The sequence below is a fragment of the Cupressus sempervirens genome, chromosome 1 (genome assembly GCF_028749045.1).
Source record: "Cupressus sempervirens isolate cs-2001-9-10 chromosome 1, ASM2874904v1, whole genome shotgun sequence".
Lineage (NCBI taxonomy): Eukaryota > Viridiplantae > Streptophyta > Pinopsida > Cupressales > Cupressaceae > Cupressus > Cupressus sempervirens.
The window spans coordinates 10,279,495-10,307,391 of record NC_143118.1 but is presented as its reverse complement, the minus strand read 5'-3'; the positions used below and the strand labels follow the sequence as shown (position 1 = coordinate 10,307,391).

The 27,897-nt window shown below is 38.7% G+C and overlaps 1 protein-coding gene across 2 annotated transcripts in view; it reads left to right on the top strand.

Moving 5' to 3' along the window:
* The window catches only part of LOC149575899 (ARM repeat superfamily protein), a 307,256-nt gene extending 279,636 nt beyond the window's left edge, over positions 1-27,620 (top strand). For both annotated transcript variants that reach the window (XM_089815908.1, XM_089815910.1), the window contains exons 19-25: positions 5,946-5,990; positions 6,122-6,343; positions 25,792-25,898; positions 26,010-26,066; positions 26,161-26,242; positions 26,478-26,828; positions 26,993-27,620. In XM_089815908.1, coding sequence (XP_089672034.1) covers positions 5,946-5,990; positions 6,122-6,343; positions 25,792-25,898; positions 26,010-26,066; positions 26,161-26,242; positions 26,478-26,639 — 675 coding nt within the window. In that variant the 3' untranslated portion in view covers positions 26,640-26,828; positions 26,993-27,620. The remainder of the gene's footprint in view (positions 1-5,945; positions 5,991-6,121; positions 6,344-25,791; positions 25,899-26,009; positions 26,067-26,160; positions 26,243-26,477; positions 26,829-26,992) is intronic.
* Positions 27,621-27,897: the final 277 nt, after the last annotated feature.

Here is a 27,897-nt window from a genome sequence, read left to right as displayed (position 1 = left end):
TCTTGTCCAATCTATCCTTGAGGGCTTGAATTGCTCCACAGGCTTCCTAAACCTCTTGTCCCTTGATAGTTGAGCCTAATTCATATTCTTTAATGTCATAATCTTGCAATTGTATGTCCTTGTCTTATCCATGATTTAGGCAGGGATTTGTACCTTGCATGTGCCTGAATAATCCCTTACAATGTTAGGGAAACAAGTGGCAAACATCATCTCCTTGTTGATGGAATGTCTTAGTACTTAACATGTCTTTAAACAACTTCTTTGGATAGGTGATTTTTGTGTGGCCTACCCGACCACTGGTGCACCACATTTCTTCATCTTTCCTCGAATTCTCCTTCTCGACATTCAGCTCCATCAAATTCCAAAACAAGAATCAACATGGCTTACCTTGAATAGTAGAGGTCTTTTAGCTTGATGATTGCGTTTAGGCTTGCTTTTTTTTTTAATGTTGCCCTACATCATTTAATGCTCTAAATCATGTCATGTAATTGTTGCACCCACAGCCTTGGTTGATGCTTCTAAGCTTTGATAGTGATTTGGAGCAAGAGAGGTGTATATATGATTTCTTTGAAGCGCATAGGGTGTGCATATGGCCCATAAACTATTAATGTCAAGAATAATGTTATTTCTTTTATAAAACTTGAACACTTAGTAGTTACTTCTATTTTTCTTACTCTTGCTAATGCTCTCATTCATTGCATGTACTTGTTGCTCTTGCAGCCTTGGTCAATGCTTCTCGAAGAACCAAAACTCAGAATTGGCAAGGCCAACTCGATTTGTGAATCAGCTTTGACTCGGATATGAATTGACAAAGTGAAACATTCCTTGAAATTTAGAGATTTTTACAATTTGAAACCTATTTCATGCACCCTTTATTAACTATAACTTAAATACACTATAACATCATCAAATAGAAGTTAACATACATAAATTAGGAACATAAATGATAAATCCATCACATACATAAAATGTAAATTGTAGCTGAAGTAAATAGAAATCATAGGATCATAATGACATAGATATATAGAATTATAAATGTTGTCAAATGATAAATGTATGTAAGATAAAGATCCATAAAACTAATGACATCAAATGATAAATGTATGTAAGATGAAGATCCGTGAAATGTATGTCTATTTATAAAAAAAGTTTTAAAAAAAAGTTTGTTTGCTCTAGCACTAGCTCAAGCCTCATCATCATCCTCGAGCTGGGTTGCAGCCTCAGTCTCAACCTCTGAGTAGTGTCTGCCTTCTACAAAGACGTCTAAGGTAGGTCTTAGAGGAATGAGTAGCCATAGCCCCTGCATGTGAGATGGACTCATGAACAACATCAGTCTGGCTTGTATCTTTGTGTGCGCGTTTGTAGCCTCCTCTTCCATAGCCACAACCTTAGCCTCTCTATCTGTCCCGGTCAACCCACTCATAGTCTGCCTTAGTGAAGATTGCATCGTTAGCCTCAATAAGCCACTCTTCTAGATCAATCTAGCTATAGCCCTTGCATGTGAGATGGACTCGTGAACAATATCAGTAGGACCTATATCTCTGCGTGCATGTGTGCGTTTGCTAGTACCTGAACGTGCTCTTGCCTCCTCTTCCATAGCCACAACCTTAGCCTCTCTATCTGCCCAGTCAACCCATTGATGGATTGCCTTAGTGAAGACTGCAACGATAGCCTTAGTGAGCCACTCTTCTAGATCGATCTCGTCCAGAATGATCAGAGAGTAGTTAGCAGCCAAAATGTGTTTGGTCCTAAGACAAAGATTGTAATGAACAAGGGAAATATCATTCAACCTTTGCACAAATAACCTATTTCGCATCTTCTAGTGGTTATGCTCAAACATGAACCAACTGCGCTCACATTCAGAAGTGCTACTTGGCTGACTCAAAATACATATGGCAATTTTCTGAAGATTTGGGGTTGAAGGCCCAAACGTTTGCGACCATCTATGTGAAATAAGGGAAAATAAAAACAATTAGTCTCATTTACAAGTACAACTTTAAGGCTAAATTACAAGATCAAAAATTAAAATGTATAACCTACAAGCCCTAAACTTAATAGCCAACTTTAAGAATATTTGTATTTTACCTAGCTGTAATGATGTGCGAGCATCTATGACTATCCTCCTAGAGAAAATCACCCGTTCTTGATTATTGAACATCTAGCTCAATGGTTGCAACTGAGGCACTTTCATCACTACTCAACCCTTGCATCACTGTATATAGGTCAATTAGAACCTCCTAACCAGCCTTGAAATCGGCATGAAAACAAAATGTTGGATTCAAGTAATAGGTTGTTGCATGGATGGCCTTGTGGAGCTGATTTCGCCATCTCCTATCTATGATCTCACAAATAGGGGGCATACTTCCCCTGCACTCCTGCATACTGGGATCTAGTGGCCTCCTTGGCCCTATCCATGCCCTCATTTATGTAACCCATAGAGGGATTTTCCCCATCAGCAGTTCGTAGGAGAGAAGCGAGGGGCTCACTGACCTCCATATAATGTAGAAAAAAAATTGAGCCAAAACTTAAATATAAAACTAAAACTAAAACTAAATCATTAAATAGTTAAATAATGAATACTAAATGTTTAATTGTAAGAGATTTAGCTTCAATATTTCTTTAGTAGGTGCCCAAAAACCATCCTCATCAAAGAGAATTTGCCTCATCTATCCCTATAGTGGTCGTAGCATAGGAAGAGGAAGTCCACTCCTCCCCAACAACCATGTACCTCAATTCTTCCCTTGATGTCAACTTGGTCTGCATCGTGATGAAATCTAAGATAAACCTCATGATGGCAAGATGAGCTAGCTCCCTTTCCCCGTGTATTTCCTCATTGTGTTGAGGATGAATGAATGATTGTAGATAAACTTGTATAAATTTTTGGCCCTTTCTACACATGATTTAACCCACTCAAGCTTACCAATGTCCTCCAACATGAGGTCAAGGCAATGTACCACACAAGGAGACCAAAACATTGTGGAGTGCCTTTCCATCAAACGTTTACCTACAATATTTTTAAATTAATTAGAAAAATACACATGTTAAGAAACTTAAAATTAGAAAAGTTCAAATATATTTATTTTCAGAACTTGAAAAGTTTACCAGCAACAACATAACTTGTTGCATTATCTGTCACCACCTGCACCAAATTTTCTTCCCCAACCTTTGTTGTAACTTCCTTGATAACCTCACATAAGTATGTAACATTTTTGACATGAGAGAGAGCATTAATAGATTTGAGGAACATGGTGGATCCTACAAAATTTAAATAGAGCAAAATAGTTAATTATCATGGCTCATCAACAAATTAGCATTCAACAAATCAAGATTTAAATTATTCAATCACAATTCAAAATGCATGTAGGAAAGTAGAATGATCAATTACCATTATACAAGAAACAAGAAAATTAAAGAGTGTTCTATTCTTCCTATCCATCCAACCATCCGTCATGATGGTGCAACCCTTTTGAGTCCACCCCTTTTAGTGCTCCTCTAGCTAAAGCTTCAAATCCTCTACCATTTCATCTAAGAGGTAGCAACTCAACTCGACCTCGGCAGTGCCTCTAAGCCCCGGGCCACAAACAATTACGACATTCATCATGCCTTGCCAAAAAGGAAATCTATTGCAAATAAATTATGATTAGACGACCAAACATTATGTAATATGAATCTATGATTACAAAAGTAGAAATAATTAAAATTTAACTTTAAACTAAAAGAAAACAAATAAGAAATAATTAATTATCTAGCTGCAATAATTGAAATGTTGTTAGAGTACTAAGATTTGCAAATTTATTTTCTAGCAGCATCATGAATCTACTTGTTCCAACCCATGCTCTCAAGTGAGGGTTGTGTGCAAAGAGTAGTGCGTAGCACAAAGTAACTATCTAAATTAGACTTCCACACTCTAGGTTCAAATGTAATGGGGTCAGTCTTAGTAGAAGAACGACTAGGACTAGCACTAGCACTAGGACAAAAAGGAGGCCTGGAAGAACCCTCTCCAACACAACCAGCAGATGTGGATGCAAGAGCATAGGAGTCAATAGCATTTAACTATTCAAGTTGTCTTTTCTTATTTAACTTCTCTTGTTCATATGTCTCTAATGCCACATAACAAAAATGTTTTGCCTCAGCTGTTTGTTGAGTGCGCAAGATAACAACATGTCTAGGTCTGCCAGCAATATGGTATTTGAATCTATAGATATCACCAAAATTTATTAATTTACAAAACACACATTTTGTTTGATGTTCCATTCTTCCAGGAAATTCTTTGGTATATTTCCAAGCCTCATCCTTTTTATGCATTGTGAAGAATGAAAGTTAAGGCTGCTGCAATAAGAAAATTCAATTAAAAGCTTACTGATAAAAAAAAAAACCCTACATATTTTTTAAAGAAAATTGCAAATATATATTTGCAAATTTGTTCTAATAACATCTAAAACCATTGTAGGGTTTGCAAGATTGCACTTTGCAATTTAATAAAAAACATTCAAGCTTTACAAATTAAAACTAAGTTTTTTTAACAAAAGATGAAGAATACATTAACATACAAAAAAATTCAACACTTATCTCTTGCAAATGAGTTGAAGAGTGTTGCTATTGACTCCTTAACGCTCCCAATGCAAACTTATAGCCTCTCCAAATTGATTTGTGATCTCCTTGATGCTCTTCTTTCTTGCTAGTTGTAAACCTATGGTTTCTCCTTTGTCTTCCTCTCTCACTTTTGCTCTCTTCTTGTCATACTAAACAATTAGAAGGCCTTTTAAGGTTATAAGGAAAACAAATGTTTAAAAAAAAATAGAAAAAAACATTTTTTTTTTTCAGAGTCCAAGAATGCTGCCACGACTGATTTTGGCAATTTTTGGCAATTTTTAGCGAAATCTCCTGACTTGGCAGTTTCTGGCGATTTCTGCGAAAAAATCAGTGAAGTGAGTCACCAAGTCAGAAAAAATCACCCAGCCTTGTTCATATCTAAGCTTTGATAGTGATTAGTAGCGATAGAGGGGTGCATTTATGGTTTTTTCGAGTGTGTAAGGTGTGGTTGTAGCCCATAAACTTTTAGACAATGTGTTGGGTGCATCAATGTCCAGAAATCTCTTTGATTTTTTTAAATTGTTTTTTGGAGGCTTTTGATGTATACAGGATGACTAACCATTTCAAGAATTTTCAAGACTTCAGGGAGTTTCTTTGAGGTTTTGGGAATGTCTTGATATTCCAAATGCTCCTTGGAGGCACCTTATGGACTTCTATAGCTTGGTGATAGTTGTGGGGGGAGTGAGGTGAAATGTTTCCTAGGTCTACCTAGTTCTAGAAACATCACTTTTCTGCGGGAGATACATTACCATAGAACATTGGAAAAATAATAACGCTTAAAAGTTTGAGTCGAAGAGTTTACGAGAACAATAAAACAAGCTAGAGCTGTCACACAAGAATAAATCTTGCAAAATCCTGACAATATTATGATGGATTAAAAAAATTGACTATGAGCCTCTTTTCTATTTGGATAGCTACTTTAAGAACAGATCATTAATGTTAATGTGAAAATGGAGGGATCAAAGAGGTGTCTTGGTAGTCTCAAGAAATCTTTGGCAAATCCATATGCTCCATGTTATTGATTTATGCAAGTACTGTTGTAAAGGAATGTCAACCAAAGTTGACATGTAAGAGTTGTGCAGCATTGGATACGCTGAATTTCGAGCTCAAGGCTTGACTGCATCTGCTTGCGATGGTTTCAAAACTAGTGGTGCAGATGGTTGATGTGGCATACCCCTTTGATATTGGAGATGATCGGAGTTCCTTGTCCTCCTGGATCAATAAAACATTGAAATTTGTCTTAATTTATCTTGTCTAATTGCGTACTAGTCCATAGCTTTGTCTTCTTCTTGGATCTGGTAATATGCATATGGTTTAAGGATCTAATATACCGGGTTGTTCTATTTAAACAGTTGTTTCCTAGAGATGCACCTCCTTTGCTCGGTGGAGTGCTGCAGGTATATTAATTTTCCAATTGTTTTTATTAAAATTCTTTTTTTTATAATTTTAGTTGTATGTGACTCTTAATTTGTTATTTACCTGACTAGTATCTAAATGGTTTTGTGTTTATGTTTGGCCTTTTTGGTAGAAACTTGTGTTATTCTTTATAAGCGGAGGAGATGATTCTGATCCTACAGCAGCAGCAGTAAAGGCATCTGCAGGTGCAATTTTAGCAAGGCTGCTTGTGCAAAACAGTAACTATTTTGCACACATGATTACAGAGTCTTCCCTATCAGCGATGCTTCAACAAGCAGGAATAAAATTGGATCAAAATCTTCTTCTTTGTCTGATTGATGCTTGGCTTGACAAGGTATTATGTACTGTCGACATTGTGTTTGAATTGCACCTTTGAATTCAAATTCCTTCTAGTGATTTTGATAAGTGTTTTATATAAAAAACAATCTGTTGCAAAAATGGTTTCCCTGTTAATCACATTTATGGAAGATTACTCTTAGTTTCTCAATGTTGATTTCTTAAAGGATGGTTGTTTATAGTCTGTATTATGAATTTCATATCTTTTGATTTATTTTAAACTTGACCTATTCATGCACTCATATGCATCAAAGCTGTATAAAAAGAAGCTATTGTTCATTCAATGAATTGTGACTGAACGCATAAACAATTTCAGGTTGCTGTAAGGTCATATTTTAAGACTCTTGATGTTGCTGTTATTATGGTCTCAATATAAGTCCATTAGGAATTAAAATATGCATAATGGTAATTCATTAATGTTGGTGTAAATACGTATTTACTATTTACACTTAAGTTTACTTAGGTTGATGCTTTATTTAATTATTTTATTTTGTGAGACACTTAGGAGTTTGTGCACCTTTATGAGTTGTCATGTTGACAACACAGAAGTACGCAACTCTATTTTAGCACATGTTGTCTACAACATTGATTTGCGTGTTACACCTTTGTAGGCTTATCCTCTCATCATCGCACTTACTTCCATGCTTAATGGAGGATAACTCATATCTGGTGGACATGTGCCTAGTTATATGACTTATCTTGTAGCTGATCCTTAGATATTCTAGATGCATCTCAAAGGCCTTTATATACAAGCACTCCTAGTGTACTTTCAATAAATATTGAATTGAATACATTGTTATTCTGATCATACTCCTTTCTAGTCTACAGTTGTGCTTGTGTTTGAGTTCTTAGTTCTTAGGTGAATTTTACCCTAAAGCAAATTCTTACATGGTATCAGAGCTTGGAGATTTTCTTTTCACATAGCCATTCAAGACCATTGTTGCTTCAAGACTTTGGCCCAAATCCAGAGTACTGCAGAAATTGGGAGCGTCTAGAGTTAGATCTGACCTCGCCATTGTGTCCGGAATGCTGATTCGGTGAAGATCGACTATAAACTCGGCTACCCTAGGCCAAAGTCGACCGTGAAGCAAGATTTTTTTGCAAATTGGCACCCGAAGGCCCGATTTGCAATTCGGGTATGGTCATTTGCAAATCTATTTGATTAATTTTTCGTGGCTTTAATTTAATTCTATGCATTTTTTACTATATTTTTTTTGAATTTTTTTTTTGCCCTCTGGGCAGGTAGCAGAGAATTTTTTTTGTAGGTATTAGACTGTCAAATCCCAACCCTGCACAAAGGAATATTCCTTCGTTATTATTTCAGCAGAGAGTATTTAATTGGTAGGCTATTTTACTAAATTCGGCATCGCACTGTACAAATTCCAACTACTGAACACATACCGGCCGAGTACATTTTTGGCGAGTACATCACTCAACTGGCAGGCAGGCACCCCAACCCAGCAGGCTCTCTTCATCCTTCGCTCTGTGGACAGTTGGTTTTATAAACCTTGAAAGTAAAAAAAATGCGCTCGATGTGGGACTAAAGTCCCATCCACCTACGCTTGTTTTAATTTCCGTTCACCGGAAAGTGTTTTGTCGGCCGCTTGAAGTCTTCCGACCACAACAGTATATTCTGGCCTCTACAAATTTAAAAATTCGGCACCCGCTAAACAATACCCGACCCCTGTAATGTCTCCTTTTTTAGCATTCATAGCATGATGTCGTTAGCCTATTTCGCCACGGTCCTGTAGGCTAACTAGGACATTAAAGGGACTTAGAGGGCATTTGGCCTAGATAGTACAGTTGCAGGTCTTTCTGAGAGATTTTGAGGCAACTTTGGGCATACTAACTATTTATAGTAAGTCATCTTGGATATAGTTAGACATTCAGTGGCAGCGGTATGTCGATGGTAATTGTTTAAAATTGACAAGAAGACTTGTTTATCATTGATAAGATTTGTTATGCATTGATAAAGCTATTTTACAAAGTTAAATTTAAATATTTAACTTTATTAATGCATAGACTATAGTTTGTGAGAAATATTTAAATTAAAAGAGTCTCCTTTATTTTATAACACATTGGAGACATAAGTTACATAAAGAGAGTGATGTTTTATGCTAACCAGGACATTAAAGGGACTTAGAGGCCATTTGGCCTAGATAGTGTCAGTTGTAGGTCTTTCTGAGGGGTTTTGAGGCAACTTTGGGCATACTAACTATTTATAGTAAGTCATCTTGGATATGGTCGTAGGCTAACCAGGACATTAAAGGGACTTAGAGGCCATTTGGCTTAGATAGTGTCAGTTGCAGGTCTTTCTGAGGGGTTTTGAGGCAACTTTGGGCATACTAACTATTTATAGTAAGTCATCTTGGATATGGTCGGACATCCAGTGGCAGCGGCATGTCGATGGTAATTGTTTAAAATTGACAAGAAGACTTGTTTATCATTGATAAGATTTGTTATGCATTGATAAAGCTATTTTACAAAGTTAAATTTAAATATTTAACTTTATTAATGCATAGACTATAGTTTGTGAGAAATATTTAAATTAAAAGAGTTTCCTTTATTTTATAACACATTGGAGACATAAGTTACATAAAGGGAGTGATGTTTTATACCACATTGAGAAAACGAAGGATTGAGCTCTTGTGAGAACACTATAAAAGAAAGGGAAGAGCTTTTTTTTAGTATGCTTGGGAATATCAAAGAAATTGAAAAATTTTCTGGAGATTGTCTCAATAGTTTGAAGGACGAATTCCCTTCAAGATGGAAATCTTGACGCCATTGAAAGATATGGTCTTGAGATTCAACAGAGTAGCAGTCCGAAAAAGCAGATACGAAAAAGTAGTCCGAAAAAGCGGAACCGAAAAAGTAGTCCGAAAAAGCAATTCAAAAAGCAGATCCAAAAAAGCAGTTCGAAAAAGCAAATCGGAAAAGCAAAGCAGAAGGGGCAGCATTGAAGAAAATTATTACAGCCATCTACAACCAGGTTTTTTTATTAGTATTGTTTTTTAGGTGTTATAAGTTTCAGCTATAAGTGTGGATTATACCAGCATTATCATTTTGTACTCCATGTAAATGCCAAAAGTCTTGGCCATATTTCATGAGCATTGTATTAGAAATTTCATTGCAAATTAAGAAGATAATAGGTGCTGGTGTCATTTAAGCAATTCAATATCATTATTTATCAGCTAGTTAGTTTGCATACCAACTGTTTGTAACAATGCCAATTGGCTGTAGGTGTTCATTTCTCATGCTTAGATCATATATATGCACTGAATATTGTCAAAATTAGTAGCACACTCATGTTAGACCATTGTGTAGTCCATTTGGAGTCTTCTAGCACAAGATTCTCATTGATGCAAATTGAAAAAAAGAGTCATTTAAGCCAGCTGAAATACTATATCAGTCAAATGTCCCTTGCATGTGAATTGTTTGATGAAATTCCTTGAGCTTTCATCAGCATTTTTTGAGAGCAGATTTGAGGAGGGTCATTATAGTGGTATCAGAGCTATAAGTCTTGCCATCCTGTGGAGGTCTTATAGGGAATTTGGAACAGCCAGATAGAGGGGAAAGTGTTTGACAAAATGTCAAAACACTAAAATCAGAGCATTAATGTTTGAGCATGCGACAGGGCCTTTATAATTTTCGCAATACTCGAGAAAGACAAAATAGGATTTCAGACCTGCAGAGCGAACAGTCTAGTTCATCCGTGCAGGTGAACATAGAATCCAGTCATACAAACACAAAAGAGGTATTCTTTGATCAAGACAGCAATATGGGTGACCGAGATGATAGGAATACAGGATTAGGCAAAGGCGGGAATGCCGGTCCTGATCAGGGAGAGGAAAGATTCTTACAGTTATTAGACACCTTGGCACAGGGTCAACGATTAGCAGAGCAGAGAGCACAGGAACAGAGTCAGAGATTGGAGCTTATGATGCAGATGATGGCTCGTCAAATGGGGTTGAATGTTAATGTGGGTGGAGGAAATAATCAGGATGGGACACATAACAGAGACGAACAAGTTGGGAACAATTTCGGTCATGCACCCCAACAAATTAGGACAGTGAGTTCGAGGCCCATGGTTCCCACATTTCCTCCTAGAGCTCCAGAGTAGCCCGTACCAAAGCCCCAAATCATTGATATACAGGACCAGCTGAGGAGAGATTGGGAAGTCGGAGGTTCAAAATTTACTGCTGCAATCACCTTTAGGGAGTATATAGATGTGCGGATGAAGCATATGCCACGTGGACATGACAGGAACCAGAGCTATGAGCTACGAAAGAAAGTAGGGAAACTTTAGTTACCATATTATGATGGCTCGGGGAAGTCTACAGCAAGAGCTTGGGTTCAAAAGCTTGACACATACTTTCAATTGAACCCCAGGCCTGAGGAAGAAGCTATTAAGTATGCAACAATTCACCTAGATGGGTTAGCACACGAGTGGTGGCATCATGGTATGGTCACTATGGGTCATGCACACATTACCTCATATGTGGAGTTTACGGAGAGACTGATTGAACGCTTTGATAGGCCTAAGGATCGTACCTTCCCTATGACAGGCAGAAACTTGTATGAGGAGTTTAATAGACATGCTAATTTGATACAGGGAGGCATTAGCACATCTTCAGGTAATGGTTTATCTGCATCATCTTCACAGGCAGAAGGGGTTACAGATGTTGTGCAGGTTGAGCCAGTAGCATCAGAAGGTGATATCACAGGCACACCGGATTGTGTGATTGACATAGATAGTGATTCCAGCACAGTTGGGCTGGATGAAGTTACAGCAGTTGAGGATAGTACAGTTGATCAGAAAGTGAGCATTCAGGACTTTGCAGAAAATGAGTATCAAGCACAGTTGGATGCTTCTTCACATGAGATAGAAGCTAGTAGCTCTTTACTTGGTTTGGCAAGCCAGCTGAAGACAAGGGACAAGAATATTGTCACGGCTTTATCTCATCATGACAGGATGCATGGATTGATTGAGAATCACATTTGGATGATTCAACTGCAGGAGAGACAGAAAAGAGTCACAACAGGTTCTTCTTGTGACAACTTACAACAGATCAAGGAAGGTATGGAGGCAATGAAGATAAGTTACATACACCTACTTTCAGATCGCGATCATCTCCTTAATCTTGTAGGGATCTATTTAAATGCATTGAAGGAGGAGGAGGTTGACTGGCTTTCTCATGAGCTGGAGGATACTCAGAATTCCTTGGTGTGTATTCAGTTGGCTCTCCAGGATTCTGAGAGACATGTGGACGAGCTTTGTCTTGAGGTGAGCTTAGTTCAGGAGTTAGCACGTATAGTAGGGACTCAATTTTCTTTTACAGTCAGGTCACATGTTGATGATTTCTCAGAGATGATAGAGTTTACAGGAGAGTCCCAGGATCTGAGTATTACAGATGATAGCTATTCTAAGGTTACTCCTTTGGACAGTGTACCAGGGATAGAGTATAGGAGTTCGACCAGTCGGCACAATCATGTGTCTCGTCAACTGAGAGTTGGTGAGCGAGACATTTCTATCGCTTGCAAGCATTTCGATGCTGTTCGTCAGTTGTTAGCAGTTTATGGATGAGGTTCTCCTACTAGTGATGAGCAGTGAGGCAATTATCTTTCCTTGACAGAGATCCACTCTTTATGGGAGGCTATCCAGATTCTAAGACAGAATTATATGCAGTTGGTAGCCGACAGAGATTATCTTATGGAGTGGGGCAGTACAGCATATGACGCATTATTGGTCAAGGAAGATGAGGTGAGTGAGCTTACTCAGTAGCTCGAGGTGACTTCTGAGTTTCTTGAGAGTACACAGTTGGCTTCAAGGAGTCACAGTTTCATTTAGCTAAGGTGACCATGGAGTTAGAACGACTTCAGTCTTTACCAGATTCTGTACAAGCACAAACCGTGTTGTCTGGTGATCCACGGATGTCCATGGTCGAGGTTGATAGAGGTAGTGGAGATGAGGATATATTTGTCCACGACACTAGTATTGGCATATTTGGTCCGTTTCCACTGGAGGCAGGTTCAACTGAGCTGGGCATTGCAGCTGAGCATTGTGGTATGTTTGACTTGGAGGGCACAGAGACTAGTGATGTTGTTGTTGATTCTGCACTCTTGGCTATATCATCCTCTGACTTAGCTGATGATCAGTCACAGTTGGTTGTATCACGTCTACAGGATGAATCTTTGATTGGGATTGGCTCGTTTTACCGGCATTGTACTGTAGGATATGTTCATCGGTTTGCTTTTGATCCATGTGTTGAGGAGTTGATGGCAGACAGGTTTGGCCTGGGCTCTCGTTTTTGCTATCTACCGTGTAATGACTATTCACCATCAGTAGTGCATGGGTGTTATGGTTATGAGACAATGGCCAGTGATCTGCAGAGTTGTGTTAATTGCAGTAGGTGTGCAGTCTGTGGATTCTCTGTATTTGATTCAGTTTCATGCAGGAATATTCATCGTTGTTGCAGAATTGTATTGTACATTCCACATAGGCTAGTGGGATGTGTTGATGGTATTTACTATGTTGCCAGTTTGGGTTATCTACTCTACTTGGGTTCTGATATTTCGAGAGCTTGTTTCTCATGGGTTCCTGACTTTGGAGTTTGGGTGAGTTGTATTCGCCAATTTGATTATGGATTCCTCTTGGTTAATTTTTGATGTATTACTTTTCAAAATTGTTGTACATCTAAGCTATAGTGCTTACTGACAAATTTGGGCCTCAAAAAACAGTTGTAAAAGCTAAATCAAAAAGTCCACTTTGTTCATTTTGACAAGTGGCTCATTGTATATGCACTACTTATAAAGTGCCAAAAGCATCTTTGTTGGGGGGTTCTTTTGATTGAGTGAAAAGGGGGGGTGTGTACTGTGTTCTTGTGTCTCTCTTTTGTGCTCTTTTCCTTTTCTGCATCATGGGTTCATCTAAATGTCCACCTCTAACTTCACGCAATTATTCTATATGGAAAGATATTGCATGGAGTAATTTAATGGAAAAAGGTTACAATTTTTATGTTGATGGTACAATTACCAAACCTACCGATGCTAAAGAACTCATTGAATGGAAACAACAAGACCAACAGGCTTTAGGAGCTATCAAAAATTGTATACATAGAGATCTCTTCTTTCACATTGCCAGTTGTACGAAATCCAAATCAGCATGGGATAAAATTGCAGCATTGTATGGTAAGGTGGATGAAGAAAAAGGATTTCAGATTGAGGACAATCTCCTTCTACTGGATCCAAAGAGCTTTGACACAGTTCAGGATTACTTCACCAAAGAAAATGAGTATAGGGCACTACTTAAAGATTGTGGAAATCCCATGAAGGATGACAAGTTGATACATCACATCCTGAAGAGGCTACCTTCAGAGTATGCTTCCTTTGTTTCGAGTTTTAATACTCACAGGTTGACCATGGGAACTGCTTACTAGAAGCCTACATTTGATGCATTTGCAAAGATGTTGATTGTTGAACAATTTCACTTGATAGATTTGGGACTTCTCATGATGTCAAAGACCAAAACATTGGTGGCTAGTGATGAGCACCAATCAAGTCAAGGAGGGAAAATCAACAAGAAGAAGAAGCAATGGAAGCAAAAATCACAGTCTGAGACACAACAGTCCTCACAACAAGGCAATTCTTCTTCCAACAAGAAGGGAAGTAATGAAAAGGACAAACTTTTTTGTGCATATTGCAAAAAGCCAAATGATGATGAGCATCATTACAAGACTAAAAGAATCAATGAGTTAGAAAATCTACTCAAGAAGAACAAAATTCAAGTGCTAGGTACTTCGAAGGATTCAACTCCAACCTCTTCAAAGGGAAAAGGGCAAGCACTTATGGCAAACACAAGTTCTTCTTTGGAATGGATACTTGACTCTAGTGCCTCCTACCATATGGGTTCTTCAAAGGGAGATTTTTCTTCATTGAAGCAGTCACAGCCTCACAGGTACCACACATCTTTGTGGGAGATGATACTAAAATGGAAGTTGAAGGGAAAGGACATGTGGAAATGGACAATAGGGAATTCAAAGATGTTCTCTACGTTCCAAACCTTAGCTCCAATCTCCTCTCAGTTTACCAAATCACTCACCTTGGAGATGGTCACAAAGTTGAGTTCCTTCCAGATTTAGTGGTGGTGCGCAGTCTTAGAGATGATTCATTGGTTGCAATGGGGAAAGTCAATCATGACAAGAGACTTTATTCCTTCTCCCACTTTGTGCCTAAGTCTCCTTCTCAAGCCTTGTTGACTCACTCGACTTCACAAATCACACTATGGCATGAGCAATTTGGTCATCTTGCCTTCTGCCACCTTCAACAACTTTGCTTCAAAGTTCAAACACATGGTCAAAGGTCTACCTAACATCAACTTTTCTAAGGGTGAGTGTTCATCATGTTCAGTGGAAATACATCTCAAGGAGAAGTATGATAAAGGGAAGTCTTCTAGAGCTCCAGTGGTTCTCCAGTTGGTTCACATGATTTTAGCAGGTCCTTTTGCAATGACTTCAATCAGCCAAGGCCACTACATCCTTACTTTTGTTGATGACGTTTCTCGATTTACATGGGTCTACTTCATCACAAGAATGAAGTGGTTCATTCAAATCAAGGAAAGCCATCAAGGTTCTACGGATGGACACTGAGAACAAATATGTGGACCTTCAGCAACTTTGCTTCAAACACATGGTCAAAGGTCTACCTAACATCAACTTTTCTAAGGGTGAGTGTTCATCATGTTCAGTGGATATACATCTCGAGGAGAAGTATGATAAAGGGAAGTCTTCTAGAGCTCCAGTGGTTCTCCAATTGGTTCACATGATTTTAGCAGGTCCTTTTGCAGTGACTTCAATCAGCCAAGGCCACTACATCCTTACTTTTGTTGATGACGTTTCCTGATTTACATGGGTCTACTTCATCACAAGAATGAAGTGATTCATAAGCTTCAAGACTTTAAGACTCATGTTGAACTCAAATCAAGGAAAGCCATCAAGGTTCTATGGATGGACACTAAGAACAGATATGTGGACCTTCAACAACTTTGCTTCAAACACATGGTCAAAGGTCTACATAACATCAACTTTTCTAAGGGTGAGTGTTCATCATGTTCAGTGGATATACATCTCGAGGAGAAGTATGATAAAGGGAAGTCTTCTAGAGCTCCAGTGGTTCTCCAGTTGGTTCACATGATTTTAGTAGGTCCTTTTGCATTGACTTCAATCAGCCAAGGCCACTACATCCTTACTTTTGTTGATGACGTTTCCCAATTTACATGGGTCTACTTCATCACAAGAATGAAGTGGTTCATAAGCTTCAAGACTTTAAGACTCATGTTGAACTCAAATCAAGGAAAGCCATCAAGGTTCTAGGGATGGACACTGAGAATAGATATGTGGACAGAAGACTTGGAGACTTTTGCAGACATGAGGGGATTGATCTTCAGAATCCACTAGTATTCAGTCCGCATAAGATAGATGTTGCAGCTATGAGGATTAGAACTCTCAAAACCATGGCAAGTTGCATGATAAAGGCTAAGTCTCTTGATCCTACACTTGAAGTTGAAGCCATTAACAGTGCCACTCACATACTTAACAAGTCTCCTCATAATGCCTTAGATGGGAAGACTCCTTTTGAGGCATGGTGTGGCAGAAAACCAGTTGTGAGTCACCTCAGAGTCTTCAATTGTCCAGCATGGGCTAACCTATTTTCCAGGGGATGCAAGGCACCAGCACCTAGGCCTTGTACTTTCATAGGATATGAAGACAATGCAAAGGCATATAGACTTATGGCTCCAGAGACTCATCAGTTTTTGTGGAGAAGATGTTCACTTTGAGGAAAGTTCACCCAACTTATGCTCTACTCCTCTCTGCACATCATACATAGTGGAAACTGATAGTGACACCAACGATAGTGCTTCAACAGATTCAGACACGTGTGGTTCTATCGACAGTTGTAGTGAGAGGTTACATCATTAGTATAGTTCACATGCATACATTGCCACAGTGAAAGGTTCAACACCGCAAGGTACATGTCTTCCGGCTCGAGCTTCAGTTGATGACTACATGGCAGACATTGCAGGTTTGTTCGTGGAGTCACACACCGCAGACTTGGGAGATAGTCTTGATGATTTGCATCTTCTCTTTGATGAAGGTGATCTTTCTACAGTTGTTGCAAGGGCTCACTCTAACCCTCATGTCCATTCTTTACATGATCAATCTTTACAGGTTGGCGTGATTGTGGATCCTTATGAATAGCAGTAGTTGGAGGTCTCTTTATCAGTTGAGGAGACGGATGCTTCATTGGGACAAGTTCAATAGACATCCTTGCCAGATCTGCATTCGTTCTTTTCAGCAGTGTTGGAAGGGGTGAACATCAGCATCAACATAGGGACACTTGAACAGGTTTCGGGGCCACCATACATCTTCAGGATTGTACCTTTGCCTTTGTTTCTTCCAAAGGAGAGGAACATCATTCTGCACTCTTGGACCAGCTTCTTCCTCGGAGCAGCACTTGCTGGTCGGCATTCTTCATTTGGGGGGGGGGCTACCTCGTCTCTCCTCCTTGTCTTTTTTATTGGGGGGACTTTTTCCTCTTATGAGGTTCTTGTTCTTCTCATTCTTCACTTTTGTATATATTGTATGTATGTCGTAATTGGGGAGGGTCTTGATTACTCCATCCATCCATGCATCCCTATTTATCTCTCTTTTTGGGGGAGGGTTTTTCCCATGAGGTTTTCCCTCTTTCTCCACTTTATGAGAGATTGCATTTCATTATGTACATGGGTACTTAACATGGCCTAGTAGCCAGGACCCATTATGCACTTCATCCTAGTTTTCGTAAGTTTAAGGGCATTCCCCCAAGTTTCACTTAAGGTGGGGTGTTGGTGTAAATACGTATTTACTATTTACACTTAAGTTTACTTAGGTTAATGTATTATTTTACTATATTGCATTATTTTATTATTTTATTTTGTGAGACACTTAGGAGTTTGTGCACCTTTTTGAGTTGTCATGTTGACAACACAAAAGTACGCAACTCTATTTTAGCACATGTTGTCTACAACACTGATTTGCGTGTTACACCCTTGTAGGCTTATCCTCTCATCATCACACTTACTTCCATGCTTAATGGAGGATAACCCATATCTAGTGGACATGTGCGTCGTATGACTTATCATGTAGTTGATTCTTAGGCATTTTAGATGCATCTCAAAGGTCTTTATATACATGCACTCCTAGTGTACTCTTAATGCATATTGAATTGAATACATTGTTATTCTGATCATACTCCTTTCTGGTCTACAATTGTGCTTGTGTTTGAGTTCTTAGCTCTTGGGTGAATTTTTCCCTAAGGCAAATTCTTACAATTAGTCATTTTTAACATATAGATCTAATAAAGATCCATTAATCAAGTAATGAGATCGGCTAAGAAATGCAGTTAAGTCTTGATGATAATAAGTCGATTAAAGATGAAGAGTCACATTCACCAGTGATTAGGAGAACTGATTAAAATTGGTTATTATTATGGAGAGGTGCAATCTCTTGAAAGAAAAGGGATATGCCATTTGAGGTCTAAAAGGAGTAAGGACACACCCATTCAATAATTAGGATATATAAATTGATTGAAGACGATCCTTTCAAAAATCATTCAGACTATTCTTATTCTATTTCATCCCATTTGGGGTTACTTATTGGCAAATTTGGTAGAAGACACATAAGTATCCATCAGACATGGCACCATTATTTTTGCAAGAATATATATTCAGATTAGAAACAGCAGTCTCATTGCTCTAAGTGATATCACCATCTTTTGTTGCATACATAGACTGCAATATCAGACAGCAGCACCTTCTCACTGTCCAAGCATATAGACATATCAGGCACATCAAAAAATCATCATTGCACTATTTAAAAGATATATCAGACAACCTTGTAAGAAGGTTCGTTGCGTAATTCATAATGTGACATATTATGCGAATCCGAATATTTAAATTCTGCTTAGTAAACTTGTGCATTTCATTTGTCCTCTAACTTCAACAAATAGGTGAGGTGTTTTGTAGCCAGGCAGAAGAAGCATACTATGATAATAGTTAGAAGTTCAAAGATATTAAAAAATACAAGAATGATGATACATTGATGGTCCTGTCTTCATGATGGGGACACAACCCAAGAACAAAATGGACACAACAGAAAGGGGAAAATTATAGTAACTGAGAAAATAAGCTAGTACAACAGTACAGGAAAATAAACTTCAAAACATGCCCTAAGGGCTTACAATAGCATAAATCTGGAGATAATTTCTCCTTACAGTACCTCCTCTCAAACTCCACTCTGAACTGCCTTTTACAATGCCAGAAATCTCCTTAAATAGACCCCAGAGGGTTAAGGACTAGGAGTACATTCTAGAAAGTGCTAGTAGGCATCCACCGACCAAATAGAAGGTTTCAGAAGCTGCGGTAGAAGTCGGCGCAAATCCAGAAGAATCCAGAAACGGTAACCGAACTTTCAGGAGGCATAACTTTTGAACCGTAGCTTCGATTGACAAACCGTTTACATTTTCGAAAAGCTCTCGAAGCGATCTATAGCCCTACGGACCAGCTTTGCTCGTCCCCCATTTTTCGGCCCTTTTCGAGGTCATTTAATGCCCCTAACCTGACTTTGAAGCATTCTTAGGAGGTCTCCAAAACTCGAAAAACTGCAATAACTTTCAAACCGTGGGGCCTTTTGACCTGATTCTTTTTCTGGAATGCTCTAAATCACAATTACATTCATCTGGCCAAATTGCATGCTCCTATTTTTTCAGGATTTTCTAGCACACTGATAGTTGAACTGTGAGAGTTGGAACCTTTATTTGACCCAAATGGGTATCCAAAAATGAAAACGCATGAAATAGAAACTTAGTCTAAGTACATTTTTTTTGGTGACACACGATTGCCCTTATACCTTTGGATGCTCCTGCATCGGACACCCAGGGTAGATTGAAAAGTGACCCTGTCACTTTATGAATGGTAGAGGAAATCCCAAATGGGAAACCTCAGCTGCTGAAATCCAAGTTGAGTCCTCGATTGGTTGTCCTTTCCATTTGACCAAATACTCTTCATACTACCTGTTTCTGGTACTCCTACCCACACGATGATCTAGAATGTCTTCTATCTCCTCCTTCTTAGAAGCAGGAATTGGACATGGCTCTAACACCAGCTCCTCATCTGCACCATCATTATGATACTTTGTTAAATTTGCAATGTTGAAAATGGGAGAAATGTGAATACCTTCTGGTAGCTCCACCTCATATGCATTTCCTGAGTCATGTTTCTTCAGAATTTTGCAGGGGCCAAATTTCTTCATTTTTAGCTTGTTGTAAGTACCGGCTGGAAATCTTTCTTTTCGTAAGTGCACCATGATTAGATCTCCTACTTGGAATTCCTTATGTCTTCTCTTTTGATCAGCCCTAGCTTTATACTCTTGATTCATCTTGGTTATGTGTGCCTGAACATCCTCATGTAGACGCTTGATATGTTCAGCAAATTCTTCAGCTTCAGCACTTGTCCTCTCCCCTTGTTCTATCTTCCTCAGCTCTGGTGTAGTCCTTGGGCTATTCCCATATACAATTTGGAATGGTGATTTTCCAGTACTCCTATTTATAGAGTTATTGTAAGCAAACTCTGCTTGTGGTAGAATCAAATCCCATCCCTTGGGCTTATCCCCAACTAAACATCTCAGCAAATTGCCCAGACTTCTGTTTACCACTTCTGTTTGACCATCAGTTTGTGGGTGATGCGTGGAACTGAATTTCAAGTCTGTTCTCAACTTTTTCCACAATGTCCTCCAGAAATACCCCACAAATTTAGTGTCTCTGTCAAAAACTATACTCCTTGGAAGACCATGTAGTCTTACCACCTCTTTGAAAAACAAGTCTGCAATATGGACAGCATCATGAGTTTTGTGGCATGGAATGAAATGTGCCATTTTGGAGAACCTATCAACCACCACGAATACTGAGTCATTACCCCTTTGTGTCCTTGGCAATCCAAGAACAAAATCCATACTTATGTCCTCCCATGGCCTTGATGGAACAGGCAATGGCTGATATAGGCCAGTATTGTGACTAAACCCCTTGGCAACTTGACAAACCTGACAACTCTGTAGAAACTTCTTCACATCCTGTGAAATTTGAGGCCAAAAATAATGTTCTCTAAGAATGGCAATGGTCTTATCTCGACCAAAATGTCCTGCCATCCCTCCACTGTGTTTCTCCTTAATCAAATTTTCTCTCATGGAACTCCTTGGAATGCACAATTGACTACCTTTAAACAACATGCCATCTTGAATCAAATAGTCTAACCACTTGGTTCTATCTACAGCAACAGGTTCTTTACAAGCTTCCCATGCTTCAGCAAAATCAGGATCCTCAGGGTACAAATTCTTGAGTTCATCAAACCCAACTACTTCAACCTGCATTACTGTAAGCAACAACTGTCTCCTACTTAGTGCATCTGCAACCCTATTAGATTTTCCACTTCTATGTTTCAACACAAATGTATAGCTCTGCAAGAACTCTACCCACTTCATATGCCTCTGATTCAATTTACCTTGGCTATTTAGGTACTGCAATGCCTGATGATCAGTATACAAAACAAATTCCTTTGGCAATAAATAATGCCTCCATTTCTTTAAGGCCTGAACTATTGCATAGAACTCTTGATCATAAACAAAATACTTCTTCGTTGCATCATTCAATTTTTCACTAAAATATACAATAGGCTTACCTTCTTGGCTTAATACAACCCCAATAGCGCTGCCACTAGCATCACAATCCACCTGGTAAACCTTTCTAAAATCTGGAAGTGCCAACACAAGCTGTTCTGTCACCTTCTTCTTCAGCAATTCAAAACTTCTCACAGCTGTTGCAGTCCATTTGAACTCTTTTCTATCCCCTCTTATTGTATCAGTTAGGGGTGCACATATGCCACTGAAATTCTTAATAAACTTCCTGTAAAAACTAACTAGACCATGAAATGATCTTACCTCAGTAGCAGACCTTGGAGTAGGCCATTCCAAGATGGCTTTTACCTTCTCCGGATCCATTTTGAGACCTTTAGGTGATATAACAAACCCCAAATAGACTAACTCCCTTTTTGCAAAGTTACACTTCTTCAAATTAATTAACAGTTTCTCTTCCCTTAGCCTTTCAAGGACACTACTAATATGCAATAAATGTTCTTCCAAAGTCTTGCTGAAAATTAAAATATCATCCAAATAGACAATAACAAATTTTCCCAAGAACTTCTTATGTACCTCATTCATGAGCCGCATGAAGGTGCTTGGGGCGTTCGTCAATCCAAAGGGCATGACTAACCACTCATAAAGACCCTCCTTGGTCTTGAAGGCTGTTTTCCACTCATCTCCTTCTCGAATCCGTATCTGGTGATAACCACTCTTCAGATCTATCTTTGTGAAGTACTGAGCTCCACTCAAGCAGTCCATAATATCATCCATCCTCAGCAAAGGAAACCGGTACTTGATGGTGATCCTATTTATAGCTGAGAATCTGTACACATCCTCCACTCTCCATCCTTCTTTGGTGCGAGTACTGCAGGTACTGCACATGGACTCAGGCTCTCTCGAATCAAGCCCTTCCTCAACAGCTCCTGAACCTGTCTATTTAGCTCCTCTGTTTCAGTAGGAGTCATCCTGTGAGCAGCCTTGTTAGGCAAACTAGCTCTTGGAATCAGATCTATCTAATGACTGATTTGCCTTACTGGTGGCAATCCATCTGGAACATTATCAGAGATAATATCTCCAAATTCCCCTAGTAAATTTGAAACTTCAAATGGTATTTCACTACTTCCTTCTTTATCTTTCCTAGGAATCAAAGCATAGCACATATGCTGATGTTTCATGCCATCTAAAAACTTCCTTTCATCAACAAGACAAATCCTAGCACTGTTACATACCTTTTCACCTTCCTTTTTCATGGGCTTCAATTTGTGGCGAACTCCATCCTTTGTCAGAGAGTATGTGTTTGCATGCCCATCATGTACTGCATGTCTATCAAACTGCCATGGTCTACCCAACAATAGATGGCAAACATCCATCAAAATAACATCATAGAGAACTTCATCATGGTAACTCCCAATTTTGAATTTCACTAAACATTGTTCACTTACCAGGACCTTATGATCATCTTTTACCCAAGCAATCCGATAGGGCTGGGGATGTCTCCCTCTTGAGCTTCAGCTTAGAGACCATCTCTTCTGATACCAGGTTATCAGTGCTACCACCATCAATGATCACGTCACAACATTTATCCTCACACTTGCATCTGGTACGGAACAAACTCCTCCGTTGTCTTGGTTCAATCTCACCACTTAGTAGGACTCTTTCATTTACCAAGGTCTCTCCTCTTTCTGCATCCTCTGAATGTGATGATTGTGCATCTTCATCCACATGAGCAACCCTAGCTTAGCCCTCAGCTCTCCTATCTGTCCTTCCTTGTCGTTGAGGGCATTCAAAGGCACGATGACCTTCTTCATTGCAGTGGAAACAGGTACCACGGAAGCCTCCTCTTCCTTGTCCACGTCCTCTACCTCTTCCTCTCTGATTTCCAAAGTCTTGATCATGGGAGCGGTTGAAACCCTCATTCCTCTGGTTCCTGCTAGTACCCACATCTTCATTTTTCTTTTGGGTTTCATTGTGGCCTCCAGATGATCTACCGCTTCCCCTTCCTCCTTGACCGCGCCCTCTTTGTCTTCCTTCGAACCTTTTATTCAGCTTCTCTTCAACTCGTAGGGCAAACTGGTATGCCTCTTCAACGCTGGTCATTCTTACCAAACTTAATTCCTCCTGGATGCTAGGTCGCAACCCACTGATATAACGAGCAACCTTCTCCTTATTTGCTTCTGCATGCCCCGCTCTAATCAAGAGTCGGTAAAATTCCTCTGTATATTCTTGGACTGATCTTCCTGCTTGCTTTAACCCATGCATCTTCTTAAACAAATCAAGCTCATAGTCCACAGGAATGAACTGCTTCTTCAATTTGTCCACCATGCGATCCCATCTTGTGATCTTCTCCTTTCCTCTTCTGTTTCTTTCCAATTGGACCTCTTGCCACCAGATTTTGGCATGGCCTTTCAGTTTGGCCTTTGCAAACTTAACCCTATCTGGGTTCCTGATATCCTCATACTCAAAGTATTCTTCCAGTTCATTGATCCAATCGATCAACTCATCTGGTTTCAGATTTCCTAAAAATACACCCACTTCAATTGTGGGTCTTTTCTCAAACTTAGTAATGGCCCTAAAAAGCCTTTCCTCTGCATAATTCAGAACTTCCCCGTCAAATTCTCCTTCTGGTCCAATTACTTCTTCATTGTCATCCTCATTGTCGTCACCTGCGGCAACATTTGCTCCTCTACGGAGCTTCTCTTGCAATGCTTGTACCTGCCTTTGGAGGGCTCTAACCTCCTCAAGATTAACAGCTCTAGCCCTTCCGCCACGCTCTCTTTGTGGAGGCATCTTCTAACTCGAACCCACAACCACATAGTCCTGGTGCAAACTGCCTCACAGTCGGCGCTCTGTCTACACACTCAGGAAAACCTGCTCTGATACCACTTGACGGTGACACAACCCAAGAACAAAATGGACACAACAGAAAAGGGAAAATTATATTAACTGAGAAAATAAGCTAGTACAACAGTACAGGAAAATAAACTTCAAAACATGCCCTAAGGGCTTACAATAGCATAAATCTGGAGATAATTTCTCCTTACAGTACCTCCTCTCAAACTCTACTCTGAACTGCCTTTTACAATGCCAGAAATCTCCTTAAATAGACCCCGGAGGGTTAAGGACTAGGAGTACATTCTAGAAAGTGCTAGTAGGCATCCACCGACCAAATAGAAGGTTCCGGAAGCTGCGGTAGAAGTCGGCGCAAATCCAGAAGAATCCAGAAACAGTAACCGAACTTCCGGGAGGCATAACTTTTGAACCGTAGCTCCGATTGACGAACCGTTTACATTTTCGGAAAGCTCTCGAAGCGCTCTATAGCTTTATGGACAGCTTCGCTCGTCCCCCATTTTTCGGCCCTTTTCGAGGTCATTTAATGCCCCTAACCTGACTTTGAAGCATTCTTAGGAGGTCTCCAAAACCTGAAAAACTGCAATAACTTTCAAACCATGGGGCCTTTTGACCTAATTCTTTTTTTGGAATGCTCTAAATCACAATTACATTCATCTGGCCAATTCACACCTTCTAGGTCACCAAAATGATGGCCAAATTGCATGCTCCTATTTTTTCGGGATTTTCTAACACACTGATAGTTGAACTGTGAGAGTTGGAACCTTTATTTGACCCAAATGGGTATCCAAAAATGAAAACACATGAAACAGAAACTAAGTCTAAGTACATTTTTTTTGGTGACACAGGATTGCCCTTATACCTCTGGATGCTCCTGCATCACTTCAGCTATGTAGCCTTCATCTTTTAAACAGGTCAATTCTCTAGCTCCAATATAAAATCTCTGAAGCATGAAGATTTGATCAGAAATAGTGAAGGCTTGGTGCTGGAGACAAATTGAAAATATAGGGACAAAATTGGGAAAGATGGTGTGCCCAATGAAGGGTTCATGTGGTCTTGAATGATCTCCATGTCATCTCAAATCCAAGCTTTTGATGCTCTCAGTCTGAGACTATGGAACTAAGCAATTTATTGATTTGAGGGTCATTTGACCTATGTAATTTTTCAGTTATGATAAAATGATGATCAGAATAGACTTATGTATTCTCTAGATATATTAGTTATCAACAACCAGCATTGTAACTTCAAGGATAATCTGGAATTCACCAGGAGTAAAACCTGATTACATTATCAACAATTAACATTGTAACTTTAAGGGTAATCTGGAATTCAAGCACAAGGGTTTAAAATAAATTAACTATAAATAAGGATAAACCAGAGGTTTCAATGACTGTTTTGTCAGTTGGAAACCTATTGTCTCCCCCTCTTGTTGTGACATTGAGAAAGCATTCCAGCTGGTGCGTGTGCTTCATTTTTTAACCTGGCACCTTCATCAACAGATCTGAAAAAATCTACTAGGAGGAATATGATGATTATTGAGCGAAAAAAAAAAAAAACATACAGAATATGCTTTATGGAAGCACATGTGACCATGTAGGATTATGGATGATAAGGGAATGTCTCTCCTATTGATGTTGTAGTGATCTTTAGATGAGCTGAATGTCTTATTCATACATTTATCCTGTCATTCTGGTATTTAATGTTTCCTGCAATATTCTTTCTTTGGTAAAGTTTGGTGCAATTTTTCTTTTAAGGCAGACCCGTTTTCCAATCCTAATATATTTGCTTTCCTTCCAGACAAGTGTATACATGCAAAAAAGAAAAAATGAAACAGATATTTCTTTTAGATCTAACAGTGCTCCAACTTGATGAGCAGGTGGATAATGTAACTATTATTCCTAGAAAGGCTTATGCATTGGCTCTTTGTATCTTGTTGACATCAAGAGAACCTCATATTCTTGAAAAACTTGACCAAATAATCAAGTTAGTTTCCTTCTTTCTTATGCTTATTTTCGTTATAAATTAATACATTCACGATTTCTACTCCCTTTACAGAAGGCAAATCTGACTATTCAGATCTCACGTTTGATGCAGTGTCTGTACGAGTATTCTTGTGGTTGATATTGACAACAATGGAAGCGAAGAATCTAGGTGACATTGATATCACTCTAAATATCATCAATTGTTTTTCTGTCTTCTAAATTGTTTGTAAAGTATATTCCTTGGCCTTTGGTTGAATGCACAGTTTTGATAGCATGCATTCTGTTGAAAATCACGAAGCACTTCAATCTGTTGTTGGAGAAAATAAAGATTCCAGAAAGAGGCAGGTATGGTAAAGGTTTGCAGAACTCAAAATATTTCAGCTTTATTATTGTTTATGCAGCATGGGACTCTTCCCAAATCTTGCGTGCAAACGAATTGGGGTTGTTCAAGGGATGGCATACCCTTTCCTCAATGTGTTTGATCCTTATGTGTTTGGTGTCTGATCTGGAATGATTTACTGTTCTGATTTTGGCTAGCTACCATGTATAATTAACTATTCTGTTTTTCCATTCTGAGTAGTTAAAGTCATCTGATCCAATCAATGACACATCATTGGCTCATGTCATGAAAGAAAACCTTCAAGCATGTGCTGCTTTGCACGGTGAGGCACCCTTCAATGCAGCCATGTCAAGAGTGCATCCTACAGTATTGGGGCAATTGGAGCATTTTTTAAAGACTTAATATGAGAGCATACACTCATTCTTCAATCTATAAATGGAAATCATTCTTTGGATTGTTCTTCTGGTCTAAGATTATGTTTCAACTTTCAACCTTCACCATTTTATTCATATACCATTGTTTGACAAGTCCAGTTTGAAGCCTAAAGAAAGACACTGCAGAACGTTCATTCTTTTGAGTTGCAAAATTCAGGTACATCTTCTTTCCGTAGGGTTTTACAGAGAAAATCCTTTTATTTGATTGGATTTCATTCCAATAACCTTCTTTACATCCCCCTCCTGTACCTCACTAAAATGCAAATGGGTTTGACATTTAATTCATAGAACTCCTTTTGATGATTATTTCCTTGTTTGCAGGCTGTTTATAACATATCCCTTCTGCTATCGAAGCATCTCTGGCAGAATTGTGTGTCTGCAAGGTTTATAACATTAATTTTGCCCTTACAAAGGTATTTTATTAGATTGAAATAATAATATTTAACAAGGTTTTAGGGAATGAAATGTATTGTCAGCCTTATCTTCCCGATGGTTATCATAAACAAGGATTTCAATTGAGTTGAGATTGATATTTTATGAGAAAACAGATGTAATGTTTCGAATCCAAGATTATTGATTGTAATTGACAATTACAACATTGAATAAACACCGAGGTTTCTCATTCCAGGCTTCTTATATAATTGATTTAAGCATATAGAATATGTCTACGGGTTTCTTGTAACCAGCATTCTCTGACTTGGTTTTCCATACTGTTGCAAAATTAGTTCAAATGTAAATCAAAGGAAAATGTGAAGATAATAAGATAAGATGTTGGAAAAATTTAGGGCAAGATGCCCTCACAAAAATTTCTCGGAGCAGAGGAACAATGTTGGAAAATTAATTTTCAAATGGTCCTGGTATTCTTTTACCCTTGAAAAAAGTGTGTACATGTAACACCAATGCTATAAATTGAAAACTGAACACATTGTTGAGTGATATTTTATGCAAATATTAGTCTCGTGCATTATTCTTTTCTTTGATGATGCTTTGCCATGGAATCGAAACCATCTTCTACTGTTTTTTCTTTATAGTATCTTTTTATTACCATGCTTAAAAGATCTCAAGTCATTGTAGTTCTCCAAACCTTCACTTTTGATTGGACATGCTTGCTTTGATAACTTCTTTTTATGTAATTGAATTGATTTTTGGAGTTCCATCTTTTGTTGGGATTTTGGCATGTGTAAGGTATATTGCACTATAGATGGCATAAAATAAGTATTCATCAT